This window comes from Phoca vitulina, unplaced genomic scaffold, assembly GCF_004348235.1.
Source record: "Phoca vitulina isolate PV1807 unplaced genomic scaffold, GSC_HSeal_1.0 scaffold71, whole genome shotgun sequence".
Classification (NCBI taxonomy): Eukaryota; Metazoa; Chordata; class Mammalia; order Carnivora; family Phocidae; genus Phoca; species Phoca vitulina.
In genome coordinates this window covers 8,298,207-8,323,409 of record NW_022589774.1, presented here as the reverse complement: position 1 = coordinate 8,323,409, position 25,203 = coordinate 8,298,207, and the positions used below count along the sequence as shown (strand labels likewise).

General features: G+C 47.2%; 1 protein-coding gene across 5 annotated transcripts in view; it reads right to left on the bottom strand.

Moving 5' to 3' along the window:
• CACNA1E (calcium voltage-gated channel subunit alpha1 E) overlaps nucleotides 1-25,203 on the bottom strand; it is a 493,636-nt gene that overhangs the window by 305,586 nt on the left and 162,847 nt on the right. For 4 of the 5 annotated variants that reach the window (XM_032393033.1, XM_032393035.1, XM_032393036.1 and 1 more), the window contains exon 3: nucleotides 8,932-9,198. In XM_032393033.1, coding sequence (XP_032248924.1) covers nucleotides 8,932-9,198 — 267 coding nt within the window. Of the gene's footprint in view, nucleotides 1-8,931; nucleotides 9,199-9,930; nucleotides 10,287-25,203 lie in introns of those variants that run through there. The other variant, XM_032393038.1, reaches the window with a different exon arrangement.

The window sequence follows — 25,203 nt, the reverse complement described above, 5'->3', positions numbered from 1 at the left end:
ATGATACATGTCTTTCTCTGTTTGACTTATTTCGCTCAGCATAATACCCTCCAGTTCCATCCACGTCATTGCAAATGGCAAGATCTCATTCCTTTTGATGGCTGCATGATATTCCATTGTATATATATACCACATCTTCTTTATCCATTCATCTGTCGATGGACATCTTGGCTCTTTCCACAGTTTGGCTATTGTGGACATTGCTGCTATAAACATCGGGGTGCACGTACCCTTTCTGTCTCTTGTAAATCTTGATGGCTCATTTTCAATGACAGCCTACAGACACAAGCACACCCAGTGAGATGTAATACCAGCTTACTAGCTGGAGAACTTGCCCAGTGAATCCAAAGTTTGCTGAGCTATCAATCCATTTAAAAAAATATGACTTTGTTCTAATCACCACCTGACAGTATGACAATTGTCCAGAATTCATCTCTAAGTCCTAGAGTATTTCTAGAGCTGAAAGGACTGATTTCTAGAACAATGCAGGGATTCTTTTGTTATCTGGTGTAGCTAGAGAAGAACACTTTGGTTAATTTAACAAAAAAAAAGTGATAAAGAGCTACCTTAAATAATCAATACGGATTGTAATTTGCAAAAGCTCTGAACACAATAAAGCGCACACACCATTCAAACCATGTTGAACATGATGTAATAAATGCTTCATTGGCGATACTCAGAAAGCACTATGGCATTTTGTGGTGCCTGGGGGCCATCAGAACAAATCTCAATTGTTATTATGCTATAGATCTCTGGGTGCCAATTAATAAAGAGTACTGTATAATAAAATGCCAGATAACAAATACTGTGTGCTTTTTTCACAGTTCATATTGGGTAATACAGAAACTGGAGTGATCCATAGCTAGATCCTGAAGCCTGTCTTTTACAACCTCCAAATTCGCATGTAATGACCCCACCAGCTATCCAGTGCCCTCACTACCTCCTAGCAACCTCCCCTCCCCACGCTAGGGCCACCCCTGATCCTACAAGTCCAGGTCAGTGCAACACTAGGCAAGAGATCCTTCAGTAATGCTTTCTGTTGGCCAATAGTAACCACCTAATGAAATCATCTAACAAAACTGTACCAGATGCTCAGTGCAAGTCAGGGTTGCACTAGGTGTGGAAATTAATTAGGGGCGTGTCCTGTGCCAGTTCTCAGAAGAGCCTGCTTTCAGTTATACGGTGTTAATGCCATGTAGCTGCTACTATATCCCAGCTCCCAAGATCATCTGCATTTTGACAGCGAAGTCTTGAAGCCTCACTACCTGAACCCAGAGGTCACAGCAAGGCTTCAGGCTGAGAGATGAGAGAAATTTGGGATGGGGACTCTCCTCTGCAATTTGCAAAACTGGCCCTCTCTGAAGGCCCTGCCGGCAGACGACAAAACCACATCAAACAGCGGTTCTCAGAGTACGGTTCTGAGGCCTGCAGCTTTAGCATCACCCGGGAACCTGTGACAAAGGCAAATTCCCAAGCCCTACTTCAGACCCACTGAATCCACAACTCTGGCAGTAGGGTCCAGAAATCTGTATCTTAATAAGCCCTTCAGTAAATCCTGAAGCTTCTGAACCAGTGATGTAGATGAAATGGGCAGTGCATATGTATGACTTCAGCACAAAGAAACTGAGGAATTAGCTTTGATGCTGATGGAAGTCACCTGCTGGAAGGAACGGTCATTGACAAAATAGTAGCAAAACAGTGTCCAACAGCATACAGCTGGAAATTGCCAGGACGCTGGTGAGTGACTGTTGAAAATCCATTTCATGCTTTTTGAGTCTGACCAGCCCCATGAGACAATGGTGTGGAAATTGAGAAAGAGGCACCGAAAGTTTGAAACCCTTCAAACATACAGCCACGCCGCAGGTGGAGAAAAGCTTGTGAGGGCTGATTCTCCTCCCTGTCCTGGTTTTCAGAGCCTCTCCTCTGGGTCAATGAGGCACACACGGTGTCTTGCATCTCAGCCACAGAAATGATGCCAGAGTCTGAGTATCCCAAGCCTCAGGTCTTGACCCTAGTCAGAGCATTCTTCCTTTCCCCTCTAATCTGTGACCCACCACTCAGCCACATCCTCTTCATCCCTTCTCTAAGGGGGGAGGGGATTCTATAGATGCCCCACTCCCGGCTTTAAGCTTCAGAAAGCTAAGGCTTACATCTGACACAGGCTTTCCAAATTCTCTAGCGATGGAGGGAACAGATGCAGTACACATGCAGCATGACCAAATCCAGCAAAAAATACAGCCTCGAAATTATGCAGAGTTGCAACAGCAATTCAGATCAACCACCCACAGGCAAAAGACCACACCTGGCATAGGGGCCACACATGGCCTCTCCCAGAAGCCCTTCGCGGGCTGGACCACAGGATCCTGTAGCTGGAGCCTAGCCTGGAGTCAGTCACATTCCCAAGCCCTGCCCACCTGCCTCGGGGATGAGCTACCACTTTAAAAATGGGTCCTTTTTTTTTTTTTTAAATATTCAAGAGGACTAAGAGTGGAACTGCTTAGTCCTACAAATTTGGAACCCAAAATACAATTAAAAAAAAGACACTCCTAAGAAGTACCCACTGCTCTGCCAGTGTCTTGGATAACTGACACTTTTTAGTCACTCAGTGCCGTTCTCCTTAGTCTGGCCCATTTCTCCCTCTTAAGGACACACCTCCTGGCTGCCCCTTGCTTTCCAGAAATGGTGACATGGGGGTGGCTCATCAGAGTTTATAGCCAAAGACTGGCCAAGGATACAGGGAATGGAAAATTAAGTAAATGTACCTGGGCTATTCAGTGAGCAAAAATACACCACAGACATCTCCCTAACGTAGGACTGACACATAAGAGACGGACCACTAGGTTGGAGAAGCCTAAAACCTCAGGGCTGTACTTTCTGTCCTTAAATCCAAGTGATGGTGGAAACGTGCTGGGGAGCCTCCACACAAGCCCCTACTGTGCAGGTTCAGAATGCTTGGGAGGGCAAGTACCAGCACAGGTCACTGGTGTTTTTATCCCTCCTTGAAAGGGACTGCTTTAAAAACCATATCGTGTTGATGATGGCAGAGGTGACAGGGAGTGGTACACATTAATTTCAGCGGTGGCTCACCCCTTCAAATTCCTATGTGAATTCCCACTGAAGTTTGAAAAGAAACAATTAGAGAAGCCTCCTTAGCTCTGTGGCTCAGCATTTATTAGCATGAAGACCTGGAATGACAAGAGCATTCAGAGCGACAAGGACCTGGGGACACAAATATCTTCTAGTTAACCATGTTCTCTGAACAGAGGAGGGGAGTAGCTGCATATTTATGGGGCACCCAGATGTAACAGGACTGAGTAGGAGGCAGTCATTATAAAAGCAGCAGGAAAAAGCATGTAAGAAGAGAGCTTTCCCCTCCCCTGCTACCTTTCTCTTGTGTCCCAGTCCCACTGCAACAAACAGCAGACGCAGAGGGAAAAGTCGATCTATGAAGCTGGTCCTCAGCAAGAGACCCTGCTTGTATCCAAGAGGAAGACAAATAACCTTCCTTTTCTGAAAATCCTAGGGAAAACCCACACATATAATGAATTATTCACAAAGGCCGAACCTAAAAATGAGAGACGGAGAAATAGAGACGGAAAAGGGACAGAGGACTGCAGAAAGAGAAAGTCTCTCTCCTTGAATAAAAGGGTATTCATCACAGTCACATCCAGGTTCCCTCTTGCACGTGTGTGTGGTCACTGAGAAACAAACTAAGATCAGCAGAGTGGCCTCTGATGGCTGCCTTCCATGTCTGGGCATGGGAGACCCGCAGCTTCCCATCCCAGGCAGCCCTGCAAACAACAAAAGGGAGGCTACTGGGCTGTTGGTGGGACCCAAGGAGTCAAGGGTTTGCAGGATTTCTGACAGCTTAGCAAATCTTGGCTCTGTTCTATTTTAACTAAGAACATGAAGATAGAAGGAAACCAGATGTTCCTATAAAGAGGGGGAAAAGCAGCAGAGTTGGAGGGGAAAGAAACCCTACATTTTATACAGCAGCAGCTAAAAAGAGATCAGCAATTCTGGATGGAGCTAATAATTCCAAAGTCTGGATCTCTCAGAAGATAAAAAAACCTGTTCTCATTATTTCCTTCCTCCTCCTTTAATTCATAGTGTGCGTTCCACCTATTGCAAGGGAAAGCAAGTGGAGGGAAGTGGAGAAATGGTGACATGCAAACCAACAGACAACACTATCACGTCCAAGATATTTTCATCTCCATTCTCCAGTCATGTCATTTCTGTCAAACTCCTTCACTCCAGCTTGCTTTCCAGGCTGCAACCCAATTACAACTGGTCCCCACAACAAGTCAAAGCCTGGTTTCCGGAGGAAATGTTACCCACACCTCATTTCAAAGACAAAGCCAATGGACAATTTGGAGACTGTCCTGGGAGGCTCAGAAAATGAAGACCTTTCTCCAGCAGCCGCAGGGCCAGTTACACTCACTATCTGCTTCCCCATCTGCATCGGTGCCCAGGTACACAGAAGATGCGAAGTCTTTCTGCGTTATGTGATCATAGGATATAATTACAGACTTTGTCCTTGTTAGCTGCCACCCTCGGCCCTAATCAAGGCACTCTGACTCATGATCCATTAGCGTTACATCAAACCTGAAATTCTTGCCAAGATTACAGTCTACTATCCTGCAAGGTGCTGTATATTTATAGGCAACCAGAGCAAGAGAAAAGTTTATGCCAAAATGGGAGATGGGAGAACTAAAGCCTTCAGTAATCCTCACCAAAACCCTCCAAAATAAATAGGCAATTTACAATGGGAAATTTACCATAATAAAGCACATAACCTCTGACCCAGAGCTGGAGTCTTTTGAGGCTACAGTGAAATTCTCTGCAACAGGAAATCATGGATGAATATCTACAAGTTCATTATAATGAGCTTTCAACATCTCAGTGGCTGCAAACACATTTGATCTTCCTACTTTAGACCCTTTACATTTCTGCATGAAACATGTGATCCCTGCTGAGATGACCCACATCATCAGTGGGGGAAAAAAAATCTCCCACTGCCCATTAATGGCACAGAGCCCCAAATCAGACATCCCATTTCTTCCCCTCATCCTCTGACCTAAAAAAAGTGCAAACAAGTGTGGGGCATCTCACAAACTATGAGGGAGACCCTGTGTGTGTCCACAGAGTAACTGAGCCTGGGCATGGAAAGGTGAGAGCTGGTAAGCATATGGCACAGTGAACGTGGGATGACATTCAGAGCAGCCAATTCCCTGAGAAAAAGAGAATCCTTTTATTGTTACATCTATTAGATGAGCAAGAAAGAAATAGAGGTATCATATAAAATGCAACATCACATTTTAAATCAGATTAGCATTTTCAAAAAGGTTATGGTATCCACTGCAGAAAAGAGTGCCATAAGAAAATAAAATTATCTCCCTATGCAGATGTAGCTTCCAAGAAAAATGAAACACATTCAGAGTGGGCTGTAACTTACCACCATCTTTCATGCCAAATCTGGGTTATCTTGGGCATTTCTTTCCATAGGAACTAGACTTTCCCTATTAAATAACTGGAGAAGTTTACCCCACCCACCCACCCAAGCCAGAGGGTCCTACCAGTATAAATTAAATAATTCCTTTCCCTTAACTAATCTTTTCAGGCCAGTTTGTTAAAGACCAGTAATATGCAGTGTGAAGAGGAGCTAACATAACACACAGAAGTGCTCATTTCCTCCTAGCTCCACAGTGACTTTCTACAGCCCATAAAAGATGTATAAGCCTCAAAGACATAGTGCACAGATAATCAAAGTCCTCAAGCATGTTACATGTTCATATGTCAGTTCAAAGCGGGCGGTCTTAACCCATGTTCTGAACAATCTTTTTTTTTTCCAAATATCTGGCCCTTATAAACAGTAGAGAAGTACTTCCCAGACTTTAATGTGCATACTAACCACCTGGGGATCTTATTAAAATGCAGATTCTGACTCAGTAAAATCTGAAGTGGAGCTCAGGGTTCTGAATTTTTAACAGGCCCCCAGGTGACAGGGATGTTGCTCTGTGCTCTCTTTGAGAGGCAAAAACCTAGAAGATTTAGTTCACCTAGAACTAAGACCCCTCCCTTCAGGCATGCTGCATTTCTGATGGACCCCATTAAAATAATAGCTAGTGTTTACTGGGTAATCAGGAATGTTTTAGGAACCCGACATATGTTAGGTCATTTAATTCTCCCCCTAACTCATGATTATCACCCTCATTTTACAGATAAGGAAACTGAGTCGCAAAGTAAGGAAATAACTTTTCAAGGTCACAGAGCTGGTGAAGGAACAGGGATTTGAACGCAGACAGCCCGGCTCCCAAGTTTTCTGGTAACCACTGCTCACAGTGACTCCCAGGAAGAAAAAGGGAGAGATTTCCGGAAGCTGGATGTCTAGGTAGGAAGGAAAGTGAGACTAGGATCTGAGATGCAGTACTGGAGAAAAAGCAGAACCCACAGAAGCACAGTGTTTCCACATGGTCACCACCAGAGGCAATACATACTTGTCAGTCAGTCACGTTGCACAGCGAAGAGAAAAAAAGCAACATGGTGTACTTTAAATTTTCCAACAGGGCTCCTCTACACACCTTAGCAGATGTTCTCTGAACACTGTTACAACAGCCTAAGTGCTGCAGAACCACTGCGAAACTTCCAACGACGGGGACAGAAGAGACCCCTGGGATCCAGCTCTCAGCCGAGGCACTGAGTACGACGCTGAAATCAACTCCCTATTCTCTCCTTTGACTCTCTCTGGTTCATCCTGGCCAAAGACAAGGAAAGGGCGGGGTAAAAACCACTGTCGCACCTTGCGCTCGCAACGCCTGGTAGAAAGGCGGTGTCTTTGCAGCGGAAGCGAAAATGTGAAAAGCGCCGACCGTGTGGTCTAGGAACCGAGCTTCATTTCCCAGCCCCGGAGCCTGGGCCCAGCCGGAAGTGCCCGTGGTACCCAACCGGCTGGTCGCGGAGCCGCGGACGCCTGGGGAGTTTCGGTGGCGCTGTCCTAGGTGCCAACGATGGCTGCTGGCACACTTTGCCACCCGCGGCGCGGCGGGGCCGCTTTGTCTACCGCAAGGAAGCCCAAGGGCGCCTGAGTTAACATGCCCCTAAGAGAGGAGCACAGTAAAGCAGCACCTGGAGGGTGGGGAATTTTAGAGAATTGTACAAGGCGGATGGGGGAGCGGGGCCCCGCTAGAGAAATCAGTAGAGATCTGACCAGAGGAGTGTTTGCAGCCCAGCCGCGGCACGCAACATAATGAGATCTGTCCGCTTTGTGCGGCGCACCGGCAGGCAGGACTGCAGGGACCCGACCCTTCCTCCTCTCCAGTACCCCCACCCTAGATACGTTCAACTCGGGCACGGAATGACCCCGAATCACTCTGTGGGGGTGGGAGGAGGAGGGGAGTGCAGAGAGGAGGAGAGAGGAAGCCCAGCCAGGGGTGGTTGTGGGAGGATTTGAGCAGCAGCAGGAAGAATATCTGCTTAGAGAAGCTCCTTCGTTTCTAATGAGGGGTGCTGCCTAGAAGCACCAAGCGCCAGCCAATGGCAGTGCTGCTGAGGCAGGGAACTAGGGAGGAAGGAGGGGAAGGCCAGAGACCGGGGTGGGGGTAGCAGGGAGATGCCCAAGCCCTAGGGGAAGCGAGCCACGTGCCTCACTGATACTAGAGACCCAATGCAGCTCAGCTGCCTCATGATGCACACCTGGAGGGAGGGGGTGGGGAAAGAGGATAGAGGAGAAGAGGAGGGGCCTCCTTTGCAGGTGCATCCTTCCCAAGAAATGTCTTTCCACAAGCATCAAAGTCCCATGTCTCCAAGCCTACCCCCATATTTACCACCACCCCCCTGGCTTGCTTCTTACCAAGCACCCTCCCCACCCCTACCAACCCGCAATTCCTAAAGACCTTGCCAGATGCCCAAATTCTTAGTGAAGAACAAGGCAGCGAGAAGCCTAATCAGCAGCCTGCATTTGGTGCACTTGATTAAACCTGCAAAGAAGCTCCTTTGATGCCTGTTCACCCCGACACCGCCACCATGAGAGACGCCACCAGCTCTCTGTGGAGAGCAGTTCCTTTGGAGGTAGGGAGAGACAGATTGCTTGCACACCTCTGGGCTCAGCTGATGCAGCCCTCAGCTAAAGAATTCAGGCCCAGCATATCAACCTGAATCTTGGGCCCTAGGAGAGCACTCAGCTGGGTCAAGCATTCAGAGGCAGGTGCACCCAACCGGACTAAGAAAATGATGAGCTCTGATGAGCTGTTCTTCTTTGGCTGAGAAGAGAACTCCAACTCTGAGCTGTCTGGGCTGGATCATTAGAGATTACCTCCGCTGACACATTCATTCACTCCACTCTCAGTGGAACTTAAACTCAGTCCCCAGAGTTAGCTGGATCCCCAGCCAAATGGCTGTTTTATTTATCCATTCTGTCTATTTGTCTACAGGGTTTTGGCCCAGACTCTTGAAGCTTCTGAACTGATAAATCCCCCAGGGAGCCTTGACTTCCCCAGGGGCAGATAGTGCGGGTGTCTCCCCAGCTGGTGGGGATGGGGACAGAGGGGGGTGCTTTGAGGGAGGAAAAGGGGGAGTGAGTATGAAAGAAAACCTTGAGATTAGGGGCAACCCATTCTATGTGTAGGGCCTTGGGGGCCTGGGAATCAGACAAAGCCCAGCCCAGAAAGGGGCAGACAGCAACACCATGCACCCAGGGACGCTACAGATTTCCACATAGGAAAAATAAAAAAACCAAAAGTCTTACCTTGAAAAGCACCCGTGCCCACACTGGCCTCTACAGCACCAAGCTTGCCCCTTAGGCACACCGAAGTAAAGAGTGCACTTCAGCAAAGGGGCAAATTGGCACCAGGAAGGGGATGCGGGATAAATTCCATGCTAGATTTCCCCCCTTACCCAAAGAAATGCAAAGGGGGAGAGGGCAAGAAAGGATATGGCCAATCGATGAGCTTCTTGGCGTATTTCCTGACAATGTTATCTTCTCCGAAGATGAACAGGGATCTGTTGACGGTGAAACAGTTCTGCCGGACGGGAATGGGGTTGTACAAAGCCATAGTCCGCGCCCTCTGCGCTTTCGACTGCTTGTAGGCGGCCGCCGGCCCGGAGGCCGGCACCGGGGTTCCTTGCCGGTTCCTGCTCTGGTCCGAGTCTCCATCGCCCGACCCCGGCCTGCCGACCACCGCCTCCCCGAAGCGAGCCATCCTGAAGTTTAAACAGACAGAAGACACACAAAGGTGATCGCGGCCGAACACCCGCACACAGCAACAAGCAGAAAGACACACGGAGACTCAGAGCCGCATCCAGCCGAGCGCGGGGACCACCGCCTCCGGGGAGCCTCGCGAGCTCTTGGAAGAGGCGGCAGCAGCAGCCCCGCCGCTCCGAACTGTTGAATCTAAATACAACCTCTGCGAAGCTCCATTCCTCAAGGAGGAAAAAAAAAAAAAAAAAAAAAAAAAAAAAAGGGGGGGGGGGGTGGGGGGGGCTCAGTTTCTGGGGGCAATTCTTTTTTTTTTTTTTCAAAATGCCAGTGTGTGGTGGCATTCAGGGACTGAAGAGGAGAGGGGTGGAGTAGGCTGCTCTTCAAACATAGCTCCTCTTCTGGCAGACGCACCACCTAGTTCTGGAAGAGAGGCAGGCACCGGCCCGCTAGGTAACAGTTTGGTGATTTATTGGGGGTGGGGGTTGGGGAGGAAGGGAAAAATGAAAACAAAAGAACTTAAAAAAAAAAAAAGATAAGGACGGGGTTATGGTGACATGCTTTATAACGCCAGCCCCAGCAAGTCCAACTAAGAAATTCCACAGCCAAGACTTGGGTCTTTAAATGTGCCAGCACAGACGCATCCAAAGGTTGACAGAGAGGGAGGGGGAGAGCGATATTGAGGTTCCTGCGCAAACCGCAACGCCCAAAATATCAAAATAAGAAGTCAATCCAACCGGAGAGGAACAAACGACTTCAAAGCTCCTGCGCTTGGGATAGAAGTTGAGCAGCATCCAGAGAGCAGCGAAGCCCGAGTGCCAGCATCCTGCCGGAGCGCTCGCCGCCGCCGCCACCGCCGCCGCCTCCCCGGATCAGCATGCAACAGCGATCCGCGGCTGCGCCGGGGCGAGGGCGGGAGCGGGAGCGGGCGGGCGGGCGAGCACTTGGGCGAGGGAGGAACAGGTTGCAGGCGAGCCTAGCGGTGGCCTGGCACGGGAGTTGTCCAAGGACCGAACTTCCTCCTGAACGGCTGGGTTTCTTCTGCCACTCGGACAGCCCCACTCCCGGGAAGCAGAGGAGAATGTGGGGAAGGAAAGGGGAAGGCGAGGAGCGGAGAGCGAGCGGAGCGCAGAGGCGCAGCGAGGCGCGCGCTGGAGCGCCAGGAGAAGCGGGGGCGGGGCCGGCGAGGACAGGAGGGGCGGGGATGGAGCCGGAAGGACCCCGGCCGACCGCGGCTTCAGGGGCCTGGAAAGCGAGGCTGGTTTGGCTTCGGGATTTATTTAGCCAAAGGGTAGGGGGCCACCGCTGCAGAGGTCCAGCGAGAGTCGCCCCTCCCCAAGTAACGCCGAGAGGAGAGAGGCGGGCGCAGCGGACGGCGCGGCACCGTCCCCGCAAGAGAGCCGAGCCCAGGCCCGGCGGGGGCGCACGCGCACGCGCGCACGCACTCGCGCCTTCCGTCCCCGCCGAGGCGCCCGCAGGTGCTGTGCCCCGCGCAGTGCCTGCCCTGAAGGGTAGTCGAAGCCTTTGCGCCCTGCGCGCCGCGCACCGGGGCCCAGTCGCTGCTCCTCCTCAGCTCCCAGTGTCCGAGGAACGCTGCCCAGGGATTTCCGCGGAGAAGGCGGCACCCTCTCCCCATCTCCCCACTTAGCAACCCGCAGGCCCCGTGAGGCACGCTAGGACCTCTGGGGGCTCCGCACTCGGGTGTTGGTGCCAGCTCCGCGTGGGAGCTTCTGCCCTCCCCCTGACAAATGCGATCTGGGGCGGCCTCTTGGGTTCAGCTCTCGCGGAGCCCTGCGCATCCATTTCTGGAAGACTGGTCCAGATATTGGGGCCGTAGATGGTGAGTTTGGAGCTAACACTACCTTTCTCAAAGTCCTATTAACCATCAGGGGAATCCTCCCACCCCTATCTTTTACCCATAAATCGGCTCCACTGACTTCCTCAAATCCACCCCATTAATGAAGAAAAAAACACTTAGTATCTGAGCTGCATAAGTGGAAAAGGTGGACTCCAAGACCCGGAGAAAGAGTCCCTAGGTTTAGCAACCAAGCCCTTCTCCACAGGTGACTCAGTGGTTTGAACTGAGCACAGGACCAGCTGCCCCCTTCCATGTCTACACTAGCTGGAGCACACTTTACTCTCCTTTTTCCAGTGTAGGCTCAATACACAGCTCTATCCAAATCCTCCGCACCTAAGCAATGTTAGAGAAGGGGAAGGGAGCGGCTGAGGAAGGAAACAAAGAGACTAAAACCTGGAGGTTGGAAACCATGGGTGAGTGTGGCTTCACATGTGTGAAAGGCAGTGTCTTTGTGTGTGAGAATAACTGATGGGAAGGGTGATAACATCTGAGTGAGAGGCACGTGTGTTCCTGTGTGTGTCTATGTGTGGGCAAGGCCACGTGAGCACTGACACACATCTGGGTGAGAATGTATGTGAGTGTATGTGTGAAGGGAAATCCTCTGGGTACTGGAAATCCAAAGGAATGGTGTCCGTGCTGCCCTTGAGACATCATATTGACCTTTTGATTCAGGGTAGCCCATTTCAGTCCAGCTTACTATGCAAGGTGTGTCCATTCTAATTAGTATTTTGATTTCACATTACTGCCTTATTCTGTCATTCTACCTCCCTTTACTCGAAGACCCTTTTCTGTCTGGATACCTGGTCAGAAGTGAAAGGGGAGGCGGTGCTATGAACCACGAAGCCCCATCAGCCTGTTTAGTCATTCACAATGGTCACAAGTGGCTGTCTCACTAACCCTGTAAACTGTGCAGATTAGAAAGGGCTTGCAGAAGTGATCAAACCCATGCTTTCAGGCAGGACCATAATCCATAGCACAAAATTCATTCACATCAATCATCTGATAAATATTTTTGAGCACTAGGCACTGTTGGCACTGAGGATGCCAAATGAAGAAAATAGATGACCAAAAAAAAAAAAAAAAAAGTGTCCTCTTCTTGGATTAAATTAGATTCTACAACCTTACCAGCCAGAATGCTTGATAGACCTCATTCTCACACTACAACTTCACCTCTTTTCCCTGGGTCCTGGCCTTGGCAGTCGTCCGAGAGGTATGCCTGTTTCTTCATGCTCAGAGGAAGCAGGGCTCTCTAAGCTTTACCGTCTGGAAGAGGCTCTTGGAAGATCTGGAACCTCCAGATCTGGGTCTTCAATGCCACCCACTCAGAAGAGAGGCAGTACTAATCCCCTTCCCTCTCTCTACAATGTCCTGTGTTCTCTGTGGCTGTTGTAATTCTTTAGAGACCTAGGTTCCCCAAGACAGAATATTACACTTGGAAATGTGAAGACCCAGTGGAGTTGGGGCTTGCCTCCCTGAGGAGACAGGAATCACAAATGCATGGGTTGGGAATGATGTAGACCATGCTGGAGAGTATGAGCACCTTTGGAGGGAAGTTATAAATGGGGAATTTGTGGGGTGTGGGGAGAAGCCCAAGAGGAAAGAGGCAAACATGATGGCATTAAAGTCTTTGGGAATGGACTTGATCTAAGGGCAGTAATGGTGGGAGGGAGGCATACTCTCATATTCCACCACCACCACCACGAACACCATCCCCCACCCCACAGTCACAGCTTTTCAGACTTTGGAGATCTATGAACTCATGATCTCTTATGCTCTCTAATGCCCCCATTCTCCCAGCCCGCAGAGGGCTAGAATTTTAATGACTGAAAAATATTTTATGTGTCTTCAATAGTTTTCAGTTTACATAAACCTCACAACAAATCTCTGAGATCAGCCTGGCAACCCAGGTATTATGACCCTGATTTGATGGACAAATTAGCAGAGTTTCAGAAACCTTAAGTAATTTTCCCTGGGCTTCTAACAGATCTTCGGACTGCAACTTTATGGCTCTTTCTAATAACCAGTCTAATCTCTGGTGGATGGTAATAGTGTAATTCCAAATTGTTCATTGTCAAGAGAAGAAACTATACAATCACGCTAAACCTATGGGAATCCTATGCTTACCGTCCTCAAATTGAATTTGGTCAATAGCCACATGGTCCTGGGACCATGCTGGGAAGACACTAAACTAGGAACACAGGTACTGCCCTCAAGATCCAGGAGGATCCTTAGAAAAAACCTGAGGTCAGGTCATTGCCATAATGCTCTTCATAAGGAACTTGGTGGGCATTCTCCTAACAGTGTCCCTCCTTGCAATGTCTTCTTAAAGACCCACATATGGAAATGTAGAAAGTCAGCATTTGGTCATAACTCTGATTGGAAACCCGATTCCTAAAATCCCTTTCCAGCCCGTGAGGGGCCGTAGCCATATTTCCCTGTTGTCAGAGCACCATCTACTGGTCACTTTTGAGCATGTCACCGTGAGCCCAGTACCTGGCCGCCCAGCACCCCTAGCACACCTCACAACCTAGACATGCCTAAAGAGGTGACTTCTTGTCACCAGCTCTCTACTCCCCTGTGGGACTTTGTTGAGGTCCAAGCCCCAAATTTCACCACAATGCAACCATCCAGTACTTAGAAAGTACACCCCCACACACTGGGCACAAGGTCAACACGCTGCACGCACGTGCGCACACATACATACACAAACAACATGGTGCAACCAAGTGTTTTTCTGCATGCATGTTTTGCTGCAAGCAGTGACCTGCAAACTAGAAACCCAAAAGGATCTGAGGAAGCAAGTGAAAACTTTCCTAGATTAATCCCATCCAGATGGCTTAACTTCAAAGCTTTCACCCTGTAGCCCCTCATCTCCAGGGTACCATCCAAACTGCAAGCAGGATGGAAGGCGACTGGTAGAGAGTACTTCCAGTCTCCTCTGGAAGAGGAATGAAACCAATTGGCTGAACTCCCCCAGACCAGGAAGGCCACGGGAGTTTGTACTAAGCTGGATAGACGTGAGCAGCATGAGTGGAGAAGTACTTATCCTATTCCCCTCATTCATAAAGCTCTTCCCAGATCTGTCAGGCCTTGGGCCATCTCTGCGTGAGATTTTAGCCCATCACTGCAGTGGCTGCAAATCTAGCCTCATCCAAAAAGCATGTGCCCCTCCCACCAGCCCAGCTTCCTCATTCCTCCCTCCCCCACTGCCAGTTACACTCAGATAGCTTATGGTTAAGCTATCAGAGCCCCTTTTGTTCTATTTTCCCCCTGTTGAGCTTTTCCAAGAAATAGACTCTTATGCAAAGCAGTACTCTAAGGAACATAATGCAGAGAGGATTTGGGAGTGGGTTCTTAAGAAAAAAGTTGGCAGGAGACCATGTGCAAATTCATTGCAGAGCAGAGGAGCATTATGGTGATGTAGACATCTTGGGAATCTGGTGGCTTCCACAATACCTTACAGCCCTTACTTGGGTGAAAACATAACTTTACATCCTTATGTAATGTCCATCCCTAGAAGCAGCATTTCTCAAACCTATGCCTGAGAAACCCTACAGCTCTAACACTCTACCAGCTAACTATAGATGTGCAAATCTTGCTTAAAAAGTGTTTTTAAAACCATTCATTTATGACAACTCAATATTTCCTGGGTGCCAACTGTGATGTTATCTTACTGCATCTTTGCTGCAGGACTGTGAGGCACATTCTATTATATGAGATGCAAAGGGTCAGGGACTTGTCCAAGTGCACCGAGGTAGGAAATAGCAGAGCTGGATCTCCTGGTAATAAGGTCAGGACTCTAGACAATCTGTGGCCACTATTAGCATTCTGCATGTCAAAATAATGTTTTCCTTGCTTAAGAGTCCAGTCACAGGCATAATCTTGGACTTTGGAGAGGTGAGGCAGGACCCTGAGCCAGAAAGCCTCCCAAAGGGTTAAATTTCTAAGAAAGCACACCACCTGTCTCTGGGCTTTTATGAAGATTAAGTTAGTTAATATGTGTAAGGGTCTCAGAACAGTACCTGGCATATAACAAGCTCTACATACGTGTTTGTTAAACACATTTCAGCAATGGTAGCTGTGACCACAGTACCACGTAGCAAACCACGTATCTGGCAGCTTTCTGTTTCAGAAGGCAGACGGCAGAAGTGCAGCCCAGGGATGACTGCAGTGTGTATGGGGTGGACAGAGGCGCAGAGAAATACAAGTGTCTGAGACTTGGTCAGAAAGACAAATGGGGGAAAAGAGAAAAGAAAGAAAAACATTAGAGACCACAGTCCAAAGAGCCCAAAGACCTTGGTACCTGACAGATCCGTGTTTGTTTATTTATTCTTTCATTCATAAGCCCATTTCATGCTCATTAAACCCTTTTAATGTGCCAGGCGTTTTTCTCAAGATTCTGAGGCTCAAGGATAAATGAGACATGGCCACGGCCTCTGAGAGCTTACACGTGAAGAGAGGGGGAAAACGTACCCATAAAGGGCTCTGGTACAATGCAGAACGTAGCGTGCACCAGGACAGTGTGCACAGTAAGGGGGAGGATGGAGAAAGGGGAGATCCCTTCTGGCTGGAAGCAACCAGGAAAAGGAAAGAATCGGGGAGATCCTTTGAAACAGAGGGCACCGGAGGTAGGGAGAAGCAGTGGGGAGGAGCAGCATGGAACACGAATGCCCGGGCTGTGGAGGGAATACCAGATGCATGGGACTGATGAACCAGACAGCATGTTTATACTGCATTTCAGTGTATCTAGGATCATAAAAATTCTAGTATTACCACTTCAGTCCTTTTTTTTCCCCATTCCCCATTAGATAAGGCCACTTTTCAGCCTGGACCAAAGTCAAATATATTCAATCTAACAAACATTAACCCTTATTGGGAAAGTCCTTTTGGAGCTTCAGTGTTTAGCTCCAGACATCAAAGGATCCCTGCCTCATTACTGCACCTCAACACCCATCCTCTGGGTCCAGTCTTGCTTCTGGTCAAGGCAAAGTGCAGCAGGACGACTCTGCAGAGCCCCAGCTCTGACTGGTGGGGGGTGAGCGGAGGATGCATCGGTATCTAAGGGTGAGAACAACCGACGGAAGCACGCCCATCCATCCGCCCCCTTGGCCTCTTGACTCAGAAAACAAAATACAGCCCACACATTGTAAAGCTTGCTCAGCCTGGGTGGGTTCAGTCTGATTCATTCATTCAGCAAACATAAAATGAGCACCTTCCACATGTCAGGCATGATGTCAGGTGCTAGAGCAAAGGAGGCAGTGCCCAGGAAGAGAAGGTGCCTGAGCTTTAACCTGAACTTGCTGGTCTTAATCCATTCCCCACACTTCACTCTTGAAGACGGTGTCCCAATAGCAGGAAAAGCAGCTCACGGCTGAAACAAAGCCTAGAGGAACCCTAAAGGCTCAGAGAAAGGAACTCAATCCCACCACACCCACCAGTCTTGTCTCTTACAGGACTCTTTGGGTTGGAATCATCAGCAGAGTAAGCCACCACCTGTCCATCACCACACCCTTTCTCTCCCACTCGCTCCTACACTGAGCAGCTGGTTACACCCACCTGGTATAAAATAATCAGAGTGAATAAGGCATTCCCATATGATATGGACTTAAGGCCAGTTTTGAAATGTGCACCTGGGCAGGCCATGTGCTGGTTCTGCCCCTTCCGCTCCCCTAAAACTGCACTAAGACCTCCACTGACCTCCAATGGCCCTTGTTCTCCCGCCCTTTTTTTCCTTGATTACTCTGCAGCATCTGCCACCACTGACCTCCCCTCCTTCTCAGAGTTCCCCTCCCTTAGCATCCCACCTCCCAGTTTCTCACTGTCTCTTGCTCCTTTTATCCCCCTCTTTATTGTGGGAGTACCCCATGGGGCTGTTCTTAACCCCTGCATCTTCTCTGACATCTTTCCTTTCAGGGTCATATCCTTACCCACACTTTCAACTATCCCCCTGGCTTCCACATCTAGTTTCAGCCTTACTTTTCCACCTCCTTACCAGATCCAAATGCCCAACTAAGGACTGTCCACCATCTCAAACTCAATGTGCTTAAAAATGAATTCATTGTAATTCCTTCGAAACAATCTCCCCTTCAAAAATTCCAGTTTCTACTGAGGTGACATCATTCTCCCTTGTCAATCACTTAACTTCAGTGGTTCCTTGCTGCCTAAAAAATAGCCAAACTCCTTAGCCTGACAATCTGAATTCAACCTACCTTTCCAACATCATCTTCTCATGTACCATAGTATCAACAAAGTTATAACATGTCACACCCACTCCTGCCTCAAAACTCTTGCTCAGAGCACCTGATTCAGACTGACCCAAGAACATCCTTCCTCTTTTCTGCTTCTCTAACTCCTAGGTATCCTTCAAGGTGTGGTTCGGTTCAATTCTGCCTCCTCCATGAAGCCTTCCATAACCTCTCCAATTCTATCTGTGATCTCTACTTGCCATAAACTCACAGAACTTCGTGTCATTCATATAGCACCTTGTTTACTTACTGTCATTGTTGTCATGGGTATGACTTCACCACTAAATTCCTATTTAATTTTTCAATCATGTCTGCCTTGTCTTTTTCACTATGGTGTAAGCTTCTCAAGTGGAAAGGACATATCTTCCCCTTCATTGTATTACCTAGAGTGCCTGCATTATGTTATAGCAGGCCTTTACTAAATACATCATCAATGAATGAAACATTGAGTCTCCCGCAACTTTTTTTGGTGAAAAAGAGTTTCAGCATCAACTGGTTAACTGGTTCCTGTCAGAGGGGCTGCCCTTCCCCTAACATATTCTGGCTCTAACTCTGAGTCTCTTCTCTGTTTTCAGGGGTTTCCAGCTGTTCTTTCTGGGTTGAGTGTTCATCCTCCCCTTTATAGCAAGAAAGGATGCCTCCTTTTCCTGTAGGGGATCAGGTGACTCTAACTCAGGAACTTTACCAGCACAATAACAACCTCACCCTCATTTTATCAACCATCAAATTATAGCGTTCATTCTCTTATGAGGAATATCTTCTGCTCTTTAAAAAATATAATTGAAATAAGATTTGGGGAATCACCTATTAAAAAAAGACATTTAGACCCCCACATAAAGAATATTTTCAGATCTCTTTTCACAGAATATAAAACAGAAGAATAAACTTCTGCTTCAAAAAAAAAAAATCAACTATAGTCTTAAACTGGTTCTCTCTCTTCTCTCTACAGAAAGGCAAACATCATCATCAGACTCCTTTCCCTTACAAAGAATTACATGTGGAAGAGACACACACACACACTTTTGCCTTTGTGCAAAGACACACACTCAATTCTGATCTGATCTCAAGTTCTGCCAGCCAGCTGTATAAACATATGAAGTAATTTTCCTATGCTGTTGGGAGGTTTCGGACAGGCCTAATACATTATATTTAAGTGGGAAGAATTACAAGCTCTCTTGAAGATTTATAAATATTCCTAATGTGCCATTTAAAAATGGGAAAGGTGGAAATGTAATTCTCAATCGAAAGAGAGAATTTCTGAAATACTCCTCTCTAGGACGCTCAACAAGCCAACTGCTTGGACACACACACACATAGACGCACACAAAATACAGTCCTTTCCCTTAGAGACTGGGTTCTGGGGTTTTTTTTTCTTTACATAATCCTCGATCACTCAGTCACATTCTTTAGAAAACCTCTACCACATGTAAAGTAGTCAAGTATTATTAATATAATAACCCAAAGCTTCCTATTATGCTATTTTTCCTTTGTTAAAATAATCTCTATTCTCCAGTAGGTCATGGTTTGATATTGCAACTTCCAGGACTATAAAAAAACCAAGAGAAAAATGAACACGCATCAAACAAATAAAGAGTAATTACCAAAAAAAGTATAGGCAATTTGGTTAATAATATTAATTGTAATGGGTATTAAATACTTATTATTTAATAATAAGGCACTGCACTAAACCCTTTACTTTCCTTATTTCTGAGAATAATCCTGTGTGGTGAGTACTATTATAATCAACATTTCACAGATAAGAAAAGCAAAACTGAACAAAACTAAATAATTTCCCGAGGTGGTAAATGACATAGCAGAAAGTCAACCGTTGGTCTATTTGACTCCAAAATCCATTATCTTAACCACCACAGTGTAGAGCTTCTCGCTGATATGATTAATAGAGATTTGGGCTAGTTACTTTATTTGCTGACCACCCTACAGTTCCAAGATGTAAGAAAATGTCCAGACATTACAGCAGGTACGGGGTGGGGGGAGCCTCAGAATAAGTGAGTCACAAGAGCATGAGACAAGATTTGCACCTCAGTCCTGGTTGGGTTTATAACTGTGTGTGCAAAAATGCCTGCCCTCCAAATCTCAGGAGACTGTTGATACACCAATTGGGACAACAGATTCGCAAGTGCATCGTGTTCTAATATGTGCTGGGGTTATTAGCCTGACCTGCTGCTGCAGTCCCCCCATTGCATCGTCCCCAAGCAGCACGGACCATGCAACACGGGCCATGCCTAGGAGAACTGAGTCTTACTTCAAAAACTGTTTAAACTCTTCAAAACTTCTTAAAAATCCAAAGGGTATGTTACTGTGCACAATTTACTCATGATGAACATGGTTTTACACACACCATTTGCTTGTTTCTCAATGAATGGCCAAATCTACCCCAAAATGACCCAGCCCCTGAGCTCCCTGGTGGGTCCGTCTCAGGCAGCTATCTGGAAAAGCCAGAGGGGTCAGTAAGGGAAGAAAGAAAGGTAGAGAGAGGTGGTGTTCAGCAGCAGAAGAGGAGGGTCTGCTTTATTGCAGACTCAAATATTAGCAAGGGTTCTGTGTTCAGTGAATCCAAGGGTGGCACTATGCCTACCATTCAGGAATATCGATCCTGATTATTAGGTATGGTTTCCGTTTTTTTATGAAAGCTTCTGCTGCCAACGCGTGCCACTAAAGGATTCAGCAAATTTAAATCCTCCTGCCTCTCAAACTTGTTTTCCTGCCTGCGCCCCAGCAGGTAAGACACCCACAGACTCACAGAGCTCCGGGCTGTAGAATTCACAGGAGTCTATAATGTTCGGGTTATTTTTAAACTTTCAGGCCACTTTCCCTCCCCACGAACAGCAGGCCTGCCATTTAGAACAGTGTTTAACCCACACCCCACCTGCTTTGAAACTTTAGCTCTTTGTGTTAAAAGAAAGAAGCAATCCTTCAAGCTTGCGTGTGTGCACACACGCGTGCTCACACACGCGTGCACCTGAAACCTGATGAGAGTCAGCAGCTTGCTGGGCTGAGAGACCCAGCTTCCCAAATGATGTTGAGATGGTAAAGACTGTGTGTGTGAAAGTGCTTTGTAAACTTAGATTGTCACACCACTGTGGGTGGTATCGTTGTTATATTTACAGGGACAGACACCAGGCATTACAGGGGATGTCAAAAGACAGCTTCCTATTTCCAAAAGAGAATTATACCAGAACAATCAAAGCATTCAAGGCCTTTCACAGGCATCCAGACAGGAGCTGGCTAACAGGTATTGATTTTCTTCAAATTAAGTACTTCAAAAAAAAAAAAAAAAAGTGGGAAACACGGGGAGAAAGGGAAAGGAATTCTGAAAACAATTCAACAGAAAAATAGAAGTTTCAAAGCAGCAACAATAACTAGCAATGGTGGAAGGCCTAACAAAGTGGGTACACGCTACCTCACTTGATCTGCGTGAGAATCTATGAGGTAGGTATGTTTAGCTTCAACCACCTTTCTGATGAGGCAACTGAGATCAGAGAAACAAAGTCCCTAAACCAAGACCACACAGCGAACAAATGCAGAGCTAGACCCAGAACCTGGCTGTGCCTAACGCGGGAGGTTACATCCCACCACTACACCTCACAGCAAGAGACATGCTGAAGGAGCCAGTAAGGCTGGGCCCCTGAGGCGGGACAGGAATGGCTGCCAAGGGCCCAGAGTGGAAGAGCGTAGAGTCACTCCAGAGTCAGTAAGGATCAAGTCCTGGGCACAGAGTCTCCTCCACAGCCAAACGTAAAAGGATGAAAAGTCCCTTTACCTGGAAACCACAGGCTTTGCGGGAGCTACAAACCTCAATGCAGCCACTCGACCATCCAGGATGGCACAGATAACCTCAATCCCGGACAGTCCCCCAAATGCCTTTCCTTTGGCGGCGTACCTCTCAGAGGCAAAGGCCATAGCTTCTATAGTCCTATTGTTGCCACAGTGCTCCAGGAACCTATTATAAAATAAGTCAAGCAGCTTTCTCTTGCAGCAAACCTTTTAACCAAAACTCCTAACACACATGAGGGATGAGTCACTGGAGAGCCTCCTCCTCTCCCTCTCCCTCCTCACCCTCTGGCTGAGGCACCAAGAAGTGATAAAATGATCAGGTGGCTCAACACTTTTACAGCTAAATGCATCCAAGGGATTTTTAAAACCAGAGTCTGTTTCCCTGGAGGCTATTAGGGTGTATACACATTCTGCCGCATCCGGGACTCAGCAGGAATTGGCTTCTCTGCCTCCCTGCTTCCCCCTCAGGAGCATTTCCAATCTATTTTTTTATTCCCACCTCCCTAACTGCCCCTTCATCTTCTTCTTCACCTTTTCTTCTTCCACCTCCTAAATGTATGCATTCCTCAGAGCCTGTTTCCTACCTTTTCTCTGTTATACACACTCTCTTTTGGTGATCTCATCCGTCTGGATGGCTGCAGCTAAAGCTAGTATCTGAGAGATGCCCAGATCTTTATCTTTGGCCCTATTCTTTTTAAAGCCAGGTACCACATTCACCACTGCTCAAACGGGCTCCCCCCACCTAGACAACCTGATGCCACCATGAATCAGTCAACTGGTTTAAAAACATGCTCTTTTCCTCCAAACCAGCGCCTTCCCAGGTCTCATTCTGTTCTCAGCATCACAGACTCCCCGTAACTCAGGAACAAAACTTTGCATGCATCTTTTTTTTTTTTTTTTTTTTTTTTTTTTTTTCGAGAGATAGCACAAGTAGGCAGAGCGGCAGGCAGAGGGAAAGGGAGAAGCAGGCTCTCTGCTGAGCAGGGAGCCCGATGCGGGGCTCGGATCAGGACCTGAGCCGAAGGCAGCCGCTTAACCAACTGAGCCACCCAGGCGCCCCGTGCATGCATCTTTGATTCTTCCTCCTACCTACTTCCCACAGCAACCATCCCCCACACTCTGTCACTTTTTTTTTTTCTTTATTCCACTTTCATAATCTTCCTTTCTTTTCTGTTTGCACCACCACCTCTCAAGTTCAGGACTTCATACCTTCTCCTCAGAAGAGGAGAAGAGCCTCTTAAACCTTCTTTCACTTCCAGGTTCTACCTGGTTCAATAGTTCATTGCACCGCCCAGCTCTGACCCTGGTCCCACCCTTCAGTGGAATGTAATTCAAGAGTGTATTCACTGTTGTGTCGCCTGTGTCTAGTCCAGTGTCTGGTAAAAGGTCATTAAACAAATGTACTTATTGAATAAATCAATGAGTTTCCTAATGCCTATCAAATACCACCAGGGAATCATGAGATCTTATGATCTTAGGGTTAAAAGCAAACCTAAATGTCATCCAACCAAACTCCTTATTTTAAGGACCAGGACTGAACAAAATGTTCCGCCCTCACCCTGTCTATGCTCCCAGCAATATGTCACCACTGTGCAGTACTCACTGTCTGCTCCAATGAAGAAGGACTGCTCACCATTCCACAAATGCACCTTGAAGTAATCCTTCTGCATTTCATTTCTCATTCTTTCTCCCTTCCTTCCCCCTACTTCCATAGCCACCTGTCAAAAAACTATCTAGTTTAGATAGACTTGGGGCACCTGGGTGGCTCAGTCAGTTAAGCGTCCAACTCTTGATTTCAACTTGGGTCATGATCTCAGGATCATGAGTTTGAGCCCCAAGTCAGGCTCCAGGCTGGGCCTCGAGCCTGCTTAAGATTCTCTCTCCCTCTTCCTCTGCCCCTCCCCACCCAAGCTCATGCACATACCCTCTCTCTCTAAAAAAGAAAGAAAAGAAAAAACAATTAGATAGTATTGAAAGCCTAGTTCATACAATATCTCCTCTATGAAGCATTTTGTGATCATACAACAAACACGATCTCTCTCTCAGAGAACCTCTGGCACTTTATGTCCCCCTGCCTCAGATACTGTGGTGTATGGATCTCATCTCCCCCACTACAGTGTAAGGGGTTTATATTTATATATCCTTGCGTTCCCCACAGCAACCAATGTCTGTGCATGGTGGGTACTAAATACATGTTTATGGAATGAATGAATGAATGGTAACTATATGCAAAGCCAAGTGGATACAAACAGGGCATGGATGTCTTGGAACCTGCACCATGTTGGGAAGTTTGTGCGGGAAAAGCTAGAAGTGATAAACCTGTTCTAGAGACAACAAGTTCAGCTTAGGGAAGACGGTCCTCAAACCTTACCTCACAAGTACAAGTGCAATTTGCAAACATAACATGATAAGATGAATGACCCAGGGCATGGAGGCAAACACAGTGGTCACCGTGAACCTGCAAAGCTCAAAGCATTTTGAGTACAAGACTTTGTTCTTTGGTAGAAAAGGGAGGGATTGTTTTTAACTCATTTCATTTGATTCATGTTTCTATGGATGTGATGTGGGCAGAAGAAGTGTTCTGTGTTAGATAGATGGGTAATTTGAATATAGAGCTTACCTAATCTAGCTACACACATACCAACCTCCTCTTCTAACCCTTCCATCTTCTAGATAAGAAAAGACATGTGAGCAGGGTTTCTCAACCTCAGCACTATTGAAATTTTTGAGTCAGATAATTCTTTGCAAGAGTGGGCTCTCCTATACATTAGCAGCATTCCTGGCCTCTCACCACTAGATGCCAGATGCACCCCCTACTTGTGACAATCAAAAATGTGTCCAGATTGCAAAATGTCCTTTGGGGGAATAAAAATGCCCCTGGTTGAGACCACTGGTGCAGAATAACTGAGCTGCTCAAGATCATACAACTCATCAGTAATCTAACCAGGAAGACAGTAACCCTCAGTGGAATGCTCTGGCCAAACCACACACTACCTTTCTTCAATCCCTCACATCTGGTAAGACACGGACTTTGGGAGCTGGAGTGAACTCGGAGTGGCACCTCTGGTTTTCTAATGCCTCATCGTCCTACATGGGGTACCACAGCTCAATATAAAACAGACATATTCTTAGCAGAGGCTGAAAGAAAAACTCAGGCCAAAAATACAAGAGTGATCCCAACCCAACATCACCTGCTTAAGGCTTAGTAACCTGGATCTCAGACAAGTAGCATTTTTCCTGATACTTTGGATACTAAGAAATGTGGTCACAAGGCCCCACTGAGAATAGGTTCTCCCCCTCAAATCAGCTTTGTCTTCAGGGAAAACTCCTACACTCATGTTTTCAACTCAATCCTTTTATACCCTCACCCCCTGCTTCTCCTTCTGTTTGCTTCCTCTTCTAATATTGTAAAACGTCTCCTTTCATCGACACCCGCTGTGGCCCCCACTTTGCTTCTAGAATTTGTCTTCACTAGAACTTGAGAACCATCTCCCTGCTTCCATATTCTGATCTTTCATTTCCTAAAAAGACTCAATCATTTCAGGCAAGCTATTTTTAGGAGCTGTCGGTAAAGACTAATCAATCATCACTCTTCTAAGTGAACTGCTTAGCTAAGCATTCGTGTACCCTCTGAGGGGGCAGAAAATGACTGTCCATTAATGCACTGCTCTTTCTCCCCAACTTCCTTCCTCAAACCTTCCTTAGTCCAGCACTCTGACTAACCTCTCCATTAGGAACATCACACTTATAAGTCCTGGAGGACTCTATGTATCCCCCAGGAAATATCTTACATTTTCCTATTTTAGAGTAAAAGACATTCAAGGATCTAGTACTAGCAAGATGGCAGAACAAGAGAAACCTCTTGCTACAAATTTCTAGAAAACTAAAATACAGGAACGCATTTTCTTTGTTTTTAGAACTTATGTATTCATTTGAGACAGAGAGATACAGAGAGAGAGCATGAGCAGGGGGAGAAGCAGAGGGAGAGGGAGAATCAGACTCCCCGCTGAGCAGGGAGCCTGACTCGGGGCTCGATCCCAGGACCCCGGGATCATGACCTGAGCCGAAGGCAGATGCTTAACCATCTGAGCCACCCAGATGCCCCAGGAATG